The sequence below is a fragment of the Eublepharis macularius genome, chromosome 2 (assembly GCF_028583425.1).
Source record: "Eublepharis macularius isolate TG4126 chromosome 2, MPM_Emac_v1.0, whole genome shotgun sequence".
In the NCBI taxonomy this organism is placed as follows: Eukaryota; Metazoa; Chordata; class Lepidosauria; order Squamata; family Eublepharidae; genus Eublepharis; species Eublepharis macularius.
The window spans coordinates 62,800,322-62,813,990 of record NC_072791.1 but is presented as its reverse complement, the minus strand read 5'-3'; the positions used below and the strand labels follow the sequence as shown (position 1 = coordinate 62,813,990).

The window sequence follows — 13,669 nt, the reverse complement described above, 5'->3', positions numbered from 1 at the left end:
GAAACTAAACCTAAAGGATGTCTGGAAAGATGCAATTAAAGAAGATTTCTTTCGGAATTTGCAACACACAATAGCATCAAAAGCTGTAAACCCAAACGTACCACGCTCACGTACGATGACTGTGGATCAAAGAAAAATAATAAGAATACAAGATAAGAAAGTTATAAAATACATGAGTTTTTCGGTTTAAATGTTTCTCTTGGAAACTAAAAAGCATAATAGTTGAATACAAGATTATTTAAAGAGACTATCAAAGAAACTATCCATGTGATTTATAAGCCCTGACAATTTCGATGTTAAAAGAGAAAAGAAGGAAATGTAGTCATTATGTTGAATTAGAAGTATTGTATTTATTATACTTACGTGTTCCTTCTTCAGTAACCATTCCAAGGCCTTCTGCTTTATTTTGTCTTTCAAAGGCATTCAAGTCAAGAACACTTTTAACAAACAACCAGAAAAAAAACCAATTCAGAAAAGATTGTTGCATCTAATAGCAATAGAGACCCTGAACTAACCCTGGCTTGCCTTTGCCAATAAATAAAAAATCCAATCAACAACATTGCAAAGATCTTTTAAAAAATTTGAACATTGAAGTTTAGCTCTACCAAAGGTCTCTAAAGGATCAAGGTGTCTTCCTAAACCAACAGTGCAATCCTAAGAAATTAATTGGTTTAGACTGGAGTAATTCTGTTTAGGATTGCTCTGCAAAGTATGTTTCATAATAACCCTTCTACTGCTGTCAGAGGAAGCTATATGGGGAGATAAAAATGATCCTAAAACACTTGAAGAATATCTAACTTTTCCTAGTTTCTCACCCAAATTCTATCACAGCACAATCCTGAGGCCCGCTGTGCCTCTGCTGCCTGAGGTGCTGCTCATCTGCTTCCTAAAAACCTTCATGGGAGAATGACACTAGGGGTTGAGCCTGGCAAGGAGTGGTGAGGCTGCAGCAGGAGGTGCATGCCCTGCCATTCCTAACAACCCTGCCAACCCCTCCCAATGGCTGTGCCGCCCCCATGACTGGCATGCAAGTGGCAAGCAAAGGTGCAGCCCATGCTTGGGCCGAAAACTCCACTGCCCATCAACACTTCCACTCCCCCCTTGCCAGAGAGTAGGCATCTGGGGACCACATACCCCTGTGGGCATGGCACCTGTATCAGGGTAGCCAGCCGGGGGGAAGCCATCTGGGTTAGACCACTGATTGGGCTGGTCATGTGCCCACAGCCCCCTGGCCCTGCTGGGGGTACCTAGCTGCCCCACGTGGCCCAGGTAGCTGGACCTTCACCGCAGGGGGAGCATGCCCTGGCCATGGTGCCTACAGCCCTACAACACCTTCCCATGCTGGCATCACATGGACCTCTGGACAGAGTCAGTCTCCCTCACCTGGCTGCGCATATGTGGGTTTAAGGAGGGGTGGGTCTCTTTATGCAGATGAGGAGGGAGTCTGGGTGATAACTACTCTCAGTTGTGCCCTGCTGGGGAAGTGCCCACGGGTATCCCACTCAGGCAGTTGCCACCTCGTATCCTTCCACAACTGCTGGCTGGCTTCCCCATGCCAGGGTGATAGGCCCACTCACCGCAACCCAAAGGACCTTCTAGAGATGGTGGGTGGGGAGACTGGAGTGGGAAGCTCATCCAGCTTGGGTAGCCCTCGGGCTACCTGGGCTGGTTTGATTGGGACTATTAACCCAGCAAGTATTGCAAGAGAGTTGCTGCATGCTTGCACCACATGTGTGCCCCAATTCCCTGGACTGGTATTCCATGTGGAAGCACCAATCCAGGAGGAGCCACAATCCTCCATTCATCTTTTCCTTTTTGTTGGTAATCTCTGGGTTAATGATCACAGTTGGAATAGGGGAATGGTAAGCAGCCACCTTTCCAGAGCCCTACTTTCACTGGTGAAAAGAAGAACGCCACAGGGATGGAGTGCTTCCCCTCTGCAGGGATGTGCATGTGGCATGTGGACTGGCCTGCCCCCCTTCCACAGATCATCCTGGTCCTCTTGGCCACCATGGCCATCTGCATGGTGTTTCAGACCCGAGCAGCTGTGAAGGGGACTGATAGCCCTCCATCTAGCCCACAGGTGGGATCCCACATCCCACCCTGTTTACTTTGCTGCCATATGGGGGGGGGCGGGCAGGATGGAGGTAATGTGCAGCAGCAGCTCCCACAGGATAGACGGACCCCCATTCCCTCTGGGGGCCAAGCTACCTAACGGGGCAGAGGCGCCTGGTGGATCCTCAGGGCTACTGCTTCCTTGGTGGCCCAGGGCTAGGAACCATCCCTAGGATGTGCAGTGGGGCTGCCCCAGGAGGGAGTGGGGACTGGGGAGAGCTACTGTCAGCTGCAGGCGAGCAAAGAAGCAGGCAGGGAGAGGTTGTTCGACACAGACTTCATTTAACTGCCAACAGTGAAGAGGATGTCTGGCCATGTGTTGCCAACTTCCCTCAGCCGGGACAGGAGCTGTGCTTGTTTGTACCATGGTTGGAACCATGAAAGCCATTCCTCATACTGCCTCCTCAGGACCAGAGCTGAGTTGTGGGTTGCCTGGGGAACAGCTCCATAGGTAGGGCTCAGATGGCAGCCAAGAAGGATCACCAGAGGCTGGAATTATGATGCTCCTTGGTCTCCCTGATGGATCATAACTGCCTGAAAGGCTAACAGACACATGTTTGGTGAGGGGCCAGGCCTTGTGCAGTCCACGGCCAGGTCTACCATGTCAGGGGAGTATGTCCAGAGCTGAGGGCAGAAGCAGCTGCTCCACTGTCACAAGTGGTGCCAGCAACCAGATGATGGATGCCCCTCCAGAGGGAAAGTGCTCTTTGTCTGCATTTGGCTGTTCTGCTCCCTTGGCTGCTTGGTGTTCTGATCCTGAGAGGGAGACAGTCAATGGGTCATGCACCTACCATTGCAGGAGACTTGTGAGAGCAAGTACCCAATCACCCTGAGCTGCACCTATGTTCTCTCCTCTGCCCGAAGGAAGGCAAACTGGCAGAGGGAATGGAGCCTTGGCATAGGCTGCCAGGAGCCCTCCCCCCTGAAATAGCTGTGTTGAGCATGGCTCCCTGGGTGACTGCCTCTGTGGCAGGAATGGGCTATGCCAGGCCGCCCACCCACCAGTAAATCTTAACCACAGAGGCCAGTATTTAGGGGACTGTGGATGAGAGGAGGGGTCCTGGTGTGAACAAGAAAGCCAGGGCAGCCACCCCCACCCCCTCAGCTCCTTCTTACTGTTAGTGTGCCAAGACTTGGGAGTCAGTAACCTGCAAGCAAACTTGGGTGGTAGCTGTTAATCAGACATTCTGGACGTTACTCTCCTTCCATATGTGAGTGCAAGGCAAACCTCGGATTTTGTAAAGTTCCCCCTGCACACACTTGCCCTGCCACTAGGAGCACCTTCTCCCACCTCACACTCTAAGTCCCCATGGCAGGGGGCTCTCGGGAAGAGCCTTTGGCCACCTCCCTGCTTACTTGGGAACATCAGTGCCCTGGCTGGAGGTTATGTAGGGGAACTGAGGAGCTGATTTGGCAAGGGGACGGGGGCTCGGCCACTGTGGTGGTGCAAGCAGATTGTTTGCCACAGTAGTTGGCATCCTATGTTCTGCCAGGCTACTTGGGTGGGGCTGGGCACAGGAGGGAGGTGAGTTTTTCCCTACAATGGGTGCCTATGGGCTATGCCATCACTTTTCATGTCATAACTTTCAGCCACTGCAGGGGGCATTCTCTTGCCCCAAATGGCTTAGGAAGCAGACTAGCTTGGGCCTTGCCCCCCAGCCCACCCCGTGGCCACCAGTGGAGGGATTTCCACCCCAAGTGCCAGTGAAGAACCCAGGCGGAGTGGCACCAGGCTGCTGAGCCAACGTTGGGGAGGTTACATGGGCATAAATACAGGACATGCCAGTGTAACTTCCAGTTGGTTTTCAGGGCACTTTCAGCCCCCCATCCTCAGGATTGTGCTGTCAAAGTTGACCTATATTATTTGGTCAAAACATAATATTTTGAAAATAATTTCAAACATTTATCTTCTATTTTGAGGCTTAATTTCTTGGACCTAGGAGAACTAAGTGTGTCTCAAGTAAATGTTTTTATTTTCTGAAAATATACATTTACACTTATTCTATCGTTTGGCTCACAATCCATATAACACAAGAATATGAACTGTTGTGAACATATAAAATAATATTAAACATTATTTGATTCATTTTCTAGACCATGAAGGGATCTATTACACTGACATTTATTACACTGATTTCTTGGCAACTAAATACCTAATTTTCTGTAGAGTGAACTAGTGACAAAAAGTTGGTGAATGCAGAAGAATCTCAGATCACACTTTTGGAAAAGCTACTTTGGATTTTATTATGAGAACATTTCAAAGAAGAAGTCAGAAAGAAAAAAGTATGCATGCACCAGTCATAATTAGAGATGGGCACGATCTGAATTACGATTTCAAACCCCCCCCCCCCGATTTTGACGTTTTCGCCATCGTGACTCAGCTAATCGGTTCTGTCCATGGCAACCGATCCAGCGGTCGGGAGTTTGCTTGTTCGGGACTTGATCGGATATATCAGTTTCTGTTCGGAATTGCAGACACTCTGGCGCTAGTAATTTATTCCCGGGGCAATAGAGTCAGGGAAATGAGCTGTGTTTGCCCTCCTTCTGTCATCCTCGAAACACAAATGGAAGCCCAGCTTTCCTTGATTAGCAGGCTTCCTTCCAACCACGGAGCAGCAACCCAGGGGAGGGAGGGGGAAGGGAGTGGGCACAAAGGAAAGGCAAAAGGCTGCACGGGAGGCTGGGAGGCCGTCTGCGCCGTTTGCTTTTCCCCAGGACAAGGGGTGTGTGGGCAAGCCGGCTGCCCCTTGTCCTGGGGAAAGGCAAAAGGCAGTGCGGGTGGCTGGGAGACCGCCTGCGCCATTCACCTTTCCCCAGGACAAGGGGCACGTGGGCAAGCCGGCAGCCCCTTGTCCTGGGGAAAGGTAAAAGGCAGTGCGGGTGGCTGGGAGACCACCTGCGCCGTTCGCCTTTCCCCAGGACAAGGGGCGCGTAGGCAAGCCGGCTGCCCCTTGTCTTGCAGGGCAGGTGAACGGCGCGGGCAGCCTCTGAGCCACTTGCGCTGCTGCCAGCTCCGCAGTGCACAGGGACAGCCGGCTTGCTGCGGGGGCGGGGGCGACTCTGGAGCGCGTGCATGCGCTCGCAAGAGCCTGACTACGGTTGCCCTGGGCGCTGGCCTCCCTGATTCCCGATTGCAGACCAGAAACGAGAGTTGATCGTTTAGAATCAGTGGCCTGCGTTTGGCAGCAGCCCAGATCCACGAACGGCTGAATCGGAATTTTTTTTTGGATCGGGCCCATGTCTAGTCATAATCCCTTCACTGCTTGCTGAGTTTATGGAAATTAGGCAGCAGCCTGGCATTCTATGAAATAGTTCTGTCTGCTTGGGGATTCAGCAGTGTTACTAGAAAACTCAAATGTCTTTTACCTGCAAGACTGCATTAAGCCTGAAAGGCTCTGGAAAAAACCCGCATCTTTTTTCTCTTTCAGATAGTCCAACATTTTCTGAAAATAAAAAAATTGAGGAAAATATGTATTTAAAATGGACAGTTTTATTTTAATGGCAGTTTTACCAAGAACAAATTTCATCATATATTTACCAAGTTTTTGCCATTTTACTTGACAAATGCTGAAAGAACCAGAGTTGCTCACACGTTTCCTCATTCAATTGCTCATAACAGTAATCATTAACTTCTCAATGAATAATAACAACAACATTTAATTTATATATACCCTTCAAGATGACTTAACACCCACTCAGAGCAGTTTACAAAGTATGTCCCACAACAAAACACCCTGTGAGGTGGCTGTGACTGACCCAAGGTCACCCAGCTGGCTTCAAGTGGAGGAGTGAGGAATCAAACCCAGTTCTCCCAATTAGAGTCCCGCACTCTTAACCACTACACCAAACTGGCTGATTCTTTTTGGGGTTCTTTTGCAGTTCAAAACATAACTGAAGGTTTATTTACAGTAGGTAAAGTCAGAGGGCTGATTCTAATCCAATCTTAAAACAGTAACATTCTCAACATATGCATACACAGACAGAATATGTAATTGTTAAATATGGTTACCTGCTGAACGACAGAGTTACCTCCATTTAGAACAGCAATACCAAGTTTCAAGGTTTCAACTACCATGGGCCCCATTTCCCCTGTTAATCAAGAACACAATAATTAAGCTAGAATCAAAGTAATTCATGTTTTAAAATCTTTTCAAGCGATATCACCTGACATATTTGTAAAAAAAAATGCTGCTTTTGTCTGCAGTCAAAGAGTAAGATCCTTATCCAATAACACCATAAAGACCAGCTAGATTTCCAAAGTATGTGTCATGTCTGTGCCTCATCCATGCCATACTTAATGCGGACCTGTTGTTCTGAACCAACGTTTCATGCTATAACTTGATGTCATATTGCCAATGCCATAACTGTTTCCTTTCACAGGCTTACTAAAGCTGCAGGTGCCTTATCTAACGGTGCCTTATCTGTAGAAACTTTCAGTGCTGCTGACCTTGTATACTGCTCACTCCCATGCACTGCTATGTCTCAACTTTGATCTCTTGCTTTCTCAGTGTCTTGATAGTACAAATATGTGAGACGGTCTCAGGATGAGTTCACGCCAAAAGTCCTGTTTTACTGTTGGGAGGGGGAAGGAGCAAACGTGTGTGTTAAGAGGAAGGATTTTCCTGTTAAGAGGAAGGACTATTCCTGTCAACCTGTTCTTACTACTTAGATGCTTACCTTGCTTTTGAGTAATCCTATGGACATATATTTGGAAATGATCTGATTTCTGAAGAAAGCCATTTAACCAAGAGCCTGGATTTGTTGTTGGATCTGTCTGCCATAGCCTGTCATCCATAGCCTGACAGTATGAGCTTTTGAGAGTCAAAGCTCCCTTCATCAGATACGAGGAGGGGGGAAAGGATTTTTTTTTTAGATCCAGGCAGGGGGTGTGAGGGGTATTCTAAATTAGTGTCAGGAAGCTATATGTTGTAATTAGCTTGATAGAGCAAAGGCGTGAAGTGCAGAAAATTAGCATCTGTAATGCAAGAGAAATTCTGTGTCCTGATTCAACCCTGGAGGATCCAAATGTGCAACTAACCTCAATTTCAGCAATCTCACATTCTAATTTTCTTTGACGTTTCTTTGCTTAAGAACTGCTACTCTTAAGTTAGTAATGGAATGTCCTGGGAGATTAAAATGTTCTTGCATTGTTTTTTGAATGTTGTGATTTTTTTTAATCAAATTTATGTCCATTCATTCTTTTGTGAAGGGACTGACCTGTTTGTCCAGTACAGAGAGTTGAAGGGCATTGCTGACATTTGATGACATATATCATGTTAGAAGATGAGCAAGTGAACAAGCCTGGATGGTATAGCTGATGTTCTTAGGTCTGTTGGTTGTGCTGTCTGAGTGAATATGGGGACAGAGTTGGCATCTTTTGTTTATTGCAGGCCCTGGTCCCAGAGTTTTTGTCCAAGTTGGGAAGTGCATTGTTGTTATTTAAGGTTGGGGGGATGTCTGTGGGTAACAAAAAGTATGCCTCCTGTGAGAGAGCAGTATCATTGTCCAGCATGGGCTGCAGGTCATTAATGATGCATTGGATTGGTTTGAACTGGAAACTGTATGTGACATTTGTTTTGTTGTGTTGTGTTTTGTTGTTGTTTTGTTTCAGCTTATCTTGTAGCAGGTCATCCCTCCATATCATTCTGGCTTTGTTGATCTGTTTACAGCTAGCTTCCTGACACTCTAATTTACAATACCCCTCCCACCCTCTGTCTGAATTATAAAAACTCCTTCCTTTTACTACTCGTATCTGATGAAAGAAGCTTTGACTCTCAAAAGCTCAATCCTTGGAAATCTAGTTGGTCTTTAAGGTGCTATTGGACCCAGGAAAAGTAAATGTCAGTACAGTCATTGCTAAATTAAAGTACATTTTTGCACCACCATTTAATAATGAGGTTTAAGCTACTATAGGATTTTTTTTACTTCCTATTTTATATTTTAGTATGTTTATAATAAGCTGTCATCCACTTCATGCCTCAGGGATAGAAGGACATCTATACAACCCAAACCACAAATGCATCAATACCTAACAATCCTTTATTTACAGAAACATTACCTTTACTGGCACTAATCATCTGTAATACCATCTCAGCAGCTCCACGTTCATGGAGTCGAGACTGCTGATAAAGAGTTTTTTGTTTTTCCATTTCTTTTTCCTGTGCATAAGAATACAGAGAGAATTTTGTAGTTCTTTTCCCTTAATATGTAATGGAAGTTAGTAGCCAAAAACTAACAAAAAAGAAACAGAGTCCTGTTAAGTAAATTCAGTAAGATTTAACAGTGTAATTCTATGAAGAGTTACTCCAGTCTAAGCTCATTTATTTTAATATGCTTAGATCTGAGGAAATGTGTATAGGACAGTATTGTAAATTAGATGTGCATTGGATTATCAGCCTAATAATAAACTACCCTACTGTGACAACATCTGGTAAGCTTTGATTTTCATAAACAGACCTCCATAAAACTTTTGTAAAAAAGGTGCCATTGATTATCGAAAACGGATATATCTAAGTAGTTCTTGATCTTGGATATCTTTTCAGAAAAAGTTTAGATAGAGCATATAACTTCTCCCTTAAAAGAGCTATTCAATTCATTGTCTCTGTTGTTACTATACTTTTTAAAACTGTGAGATAAAAGCCTCACCTCAAATGTCTTCTCCTTTTCTTCATCATCATCTTCATCATCTTCTCCGCTTTGACAGCTCTGTTTTTCATGTGGAAAATAATTCAGCGACATTTATAAGGAAATACTGACAAGCAAAGATGTATACTTTTTTCTTTAAAAAACAAAACAAAACCTTTTATACACCCAGAACTGTGGTGAATTCACATATATCATCAAGTATATCATCAAGCCTTTAATGCTCATTCTTTGTCTCTCTCTCTCTCTCTCACACACACACACACGCGCGCGCGTGCACAAACATACATCCATTTTCTTCTCCCATCTTCACTAGCAATGCAAGTAATCTTTGTCTCACTTATATGAAAGAAAACAAATTGTTGGAATTTCTAATAAATGGACACACATAGATCCCTTTCCTTCCACGTAGCGCCCGGAAGAGGAATAAATCCTCCAGTTCATTCTTATTCCTCCAACTCTTCTGGAAATATGAAGAAATATGAACAATCTATTTCTCCTGTTCCAGCATCTCTCTCTGGGAAGAGAATGGGAACAGAAGGAGTATGAGAAAGTAAGAGACAAGTAGATCAGCAACTTTTCACCCTTCTCTAACTAAGAGAAAAAAACCCTCATTTTTCTCTTCATAGCAGATGAGAAAGCTGAGAATTCTGGCAACTCAGATAAATTGTTGAGGCAAGAGTTCAAAGTGCATCTTCCAACCAACCCTTATACTGGGTTTTGTTCAGCTGGCCTTTCTTCAGAGTTCTGATTCCCAGGGGAATACCATTTATGTGGTTCATTCCATCTGGGTATACCTGGTACCACAATGCTAACAAGCAGGAATTTTAATCTTTTTAAAGAAGAATCCCCCTAAATTTGAGCTTTACACCAAAGACTGCATCAACTACATTCACCCAGAGGAAGATCTTAATCAGATCATTATGTTAATGATTAACTGGTTTAATGATGTTGTTATTGTTGTTTTGGTTAGTTTTCATCATTTTTAAATGTGATTATATTATGTATATTTTAATTTGTTAGTCACTTTGGGGACACTTCTGAGGGCAGAACGGAAGGATATATAAATTGTTTTAAATAAATAAATAAACAAACAAACATTGTTACAGTAGGCTTTCAATAAATATATGCCAAGATGGAGTTTGCTAGGAATTTGGGAAATCTCCACCTGATCTCCCACTCCAGGTTACTATAATCCCTTAGGGGCCTGAACAAACTGACTTCCCTCCCCATTCTATTTCCCTTTTTCATACAGCATGCTCAGTGTACATCATACTGTTGGGGGGGGGGCTGTTTTTCAATGTATAAAGTAACATTTTTCTGTATCCCCAAGGAGTCTACCAAGTATGTATAAGTTACTTGTTTACCCATATATGGTTTGATTTTGCTGCCTTTGTGATTGGTGAGGACACACATTGTATTGGCTAAAGTAATAATGATAGCAGATGTTCAGTCTAGCCCACTTTGGGCACAGCATATGCAAAAGGAAGACATATTTCCTCTCTTTACAAAAGCACGTCCTTACTTAACCGACCAGCAGTGAACTGAGCCAAGGCAGATTGTCTTTCATTCACATGAAAGAGATTCCCCCCCACTCCTTTGAATGAACATTTCACTGGAGTGGACAACGCTAGTGAATAATACTACCAGGGGTGGTGAAAGAGAGGGGGAGGGGGAGAGGGAGGGGGACAAGGCTCTCTAAAACCACCGTTCCCAGGCAGAGTGACTCTCCCACCCCATATGAGGCTGACATCATGGTGACTTTCCTTGGGGGCTGTTTTCTGCCTCCTTGCATCAGCTCGTGGTTTGGAGGGGAGGGGGAAAGAGACTTCATGGAGGCGAAGAGGAAATAAACAAACCCTTTGAGAAGTGAACTTTGCAGGCTCTGAAGAGAGGGGAAGTTGACAAAGCCTTCCAATCTGTCTTTTAAAACTTGTCTTCCTGGCTAACACTGAGTCTCTCTTCACTTGAGCATCCTCGCATAATTCATCTTGTATAGAGAGACTCTTCGTTAGCCTTGAATGTGTGCCGTGTATGATTTTCTATACGTTTTCCCTTTTAATTTCTCTTTTAATAAAAAAACTCTTTTGGGTTGAACATCTGCCTGCTTTATTTCAAGAGTAGTCTACAGGAATAATCCCCGTAAACATAGAGAATCCCAGTTGCCTTCTTTCGCTTGTCTCCTTTAAACTAATTCCCCCAAACATTTAGGAGTCTGCTTGTTTGAGTAACACTTTCTCTAACCTCAATCAACCATCTCCAGAGTTCTAACTTGACATGTAGGAGAAGACAGATAGGTAATCAAATAGACAAAAGGCAGCTTTAGAGGGTCAACTGAAGTCAGGAAACTGTGCAGAGAAAAATGATTAAAGACCTCTCTTTCCATTTTATGGTCCAAACTGCACCCATTCATTCTGTAGCTATTTACCATTTTAAAACATCCAAGGAGATCTGACAGCTCAAGCAGCCCAATTTCAAAAGGATTAAAAATTATTTCAAGAAACATGACAAAAACGTAGATCTGAAAATAATTGTTGAATTTTGAAATTAGATACATACCTTTGCCATCATTGCTGAATATGCGGTATACAAAGGGTCATTATCCAGTTTGCTGTAAGAAAGTAGAAGTATTATTAAAACTTTCTGAAGTATAAAATATCAGAATATGCGCAGATGGCAAAATTGATGAATTACATAAGTAGAAGACCAATTTAGGAATTTGAAGAGAAATGAGGAAAATATTTCGCTTACAATTGACAAAATTTATAAGACGTCTCAATCCAGTAAATTTGAAAATTATTGCATATTGATATATTTTATAATTTGACTGTAAGATAATTAGTTATATTAAGATAATTGGTAGAATAGACTGTATAATATAGAAATATTGGCAAAAAGTCAACATTGTTATTGTTAAGTAAAGTATAAGTAAAAGGTAATGATAAATACAGGGGGAATAAGATTTTTTTTTCATTTTTTAAGATAAGGAGTAGAAACAGGTCAGAATCGTCAATAGTACTTTATCTTAACACTCTTAAAGGCTATGACAATCAGTTACATTAAGTAATAAGCATTATTATTGTTAATAATTGCCTTTTTCTTAATTATTATTATTAAAATAAGTAGAAATAGGTTTGAATTTTGCATGTGTTGTTTATTAGGAAAAATATATACTAAATAGGCTTAATTGATATTCTAATCACTATTCTAATATCTATAAAGGTTATGATTTTTGTATCCTATATTTTAACAATCCTTGTAGCACACAGTTTTATATTTGCCTTGCTTGCCCCCTTTTCTCCCCTTCTTTTCTGTATTCCCTTTTTGTTTTAATAAAATAAAATAAAATAACCTGTTTCTGAAGTGAGCTCAGAAGTCAACAATTGTTACAATATCAGTGGACTGCAGTTCCACTTAATAAAGCAGAGGGACTTTCAATTCCTGTAAACCATGATACCATCTTACAAGCCTAAGTCCCGGAACTATATCATTGTAAAAGCATACATTTACAATTGAATAATGTTTCTGTTGAATTGTAAGAAAAAAAATTATTTTTCCTCTATTGTGCCCAGAAGTTCTTACAAGCTACCAGAGATTCCAGCCATGGCTTTTCTATAGCTTTGCTGATTATCTATGATTCTAGGCACTAAATCGATTTTAAACAATAACTGAATAATTAACTATAACGTCCCCTTCTTTGTTCTGTTAAGAGGATTTCCTTTTTGAGAAGGATAGAACCTGTGTAAATCAGATACAAGTCTTAAAGTTTTAAACTTTCTTTTTATTCTTTACTTTTTTTTAGATTAATACCATATTTAAATTAAATGAAAACATCTATGCTAACCAACAAAATTTTTCAACTCACAATTTTTGGAGGAAAGACTATAACAATTTGGAATTTAAGACACAGATCTCCACTGTCATCTCTAGCACTACAGGAACTACTAAGGGGCTCCCGACATAGTAGGTGCAAATGCATGTAACAGACTTCTAATGACCCTTTATGTTTAACCCTACTCCTGTACACTACTTTTTCAATCCAAGCTGCCACTACCCCAGCTTTTCACTCCATGAGGATTGCACAGGCAAACCTGAATTAGGAACCTCATTTGGGGGGAAAGCAGATAAGAAAGAGAGGAGATTTGGAGTAGGAATGTAGCCAAACTACCCATCACTTCTCTCTAGTGATTCTTCCTTTCTTTTCGAGAAGTAAGCATTTATATTGTGATTATGAAATTATTAGCCTCTTTCTTTGATTCAAGGTAGAATCTTCCAGTACCCCAATCCAAATTTTTTACCACAAAGCACTGAAAGAAATCCATATGCAAAAGAGTGGTGCTTTACAGTGAAAAACTAACCCCACTTTCAGAAATTTGGGCTGTGTGAGTAGTGACCACTAGTGAACTGGGTCTGTGTGTTCAACCCTTAATAGAATGACTGACTGCAAGATCAAGGTCTAATGCTATTAGTCACCTATTGATGGATGAAAGGACTGAATCCACCCAACCCCATTCATTTCTCTACATCCACAACTGGCAGCAAAAACCAAATTTGCAATAGATGCAGGAATGAGAAAAAGCAAGTATTTCTAAACAAGTATGTATGCACACACCCATGATAATGTGGGAAGTTATGAGGATCAAAAAGGAAGTGAAAGCAAAGTTCTATCAAAAGCAATGAAGCTTCCATATTATGGCTGGAATTCACAGAAATGGCCCAAGCCTCTAGACAAAGTGAACCCCTCCCCCCCCCACACACCAGGACTTTATATGGTATCTTTCCAGCCACTTGTGAAATTCAGAAGTTTCAGAAGTAGCACAATTATATGATTTGTGGAGGTGTCCACTTAAATCCCAAGATCTGACAAAAGTCAGTTTAAAATAGAAAATTTTCCAGCTCTAGCATTATGACA

The 13,669-nt window shown here is 42.5% G+C and overlaps 1 protein-coding gene across 1 annotated transcript in view; it reads right to left on the bottom strand.

The window, feature by feature from the left end:
* Positions 1-13,669, bottom strand: part of RYR3 (ryanodine receptor 3) — a 479,585-nt gene that overhangs the window by 60,590 nt on the left and 405,326 nt on the right. The window contains exons 78-84 of the mRNA XM_054969918.1: positions 11,317-11,368; positions 8,761-8,820; positions 8,174-8,273; positions 6,125-6,204; positions 5,482-5,558; positions 364-437; positions 102-119 (exon numbers count right to left, since the gene is read on the bottom strand). Coding sequence (XP_054825893.1) covers positions 102-119; positions 364-437; positions 5,482-5,558; positions 6,125-6,204; positions 8,174-8,273; positions 8,761-8,820; positions 11,317-11,368 — 461 coding nt within the window. The remainder of the gene's footprint in view (positions 1-101; positions 120-363; positions 438-5,481; positions 5,559-6,124; positions 6,205-8,173; positions 8,274-8,760; positions 8,821-11,316; positions 11,369-13,669) is intronic.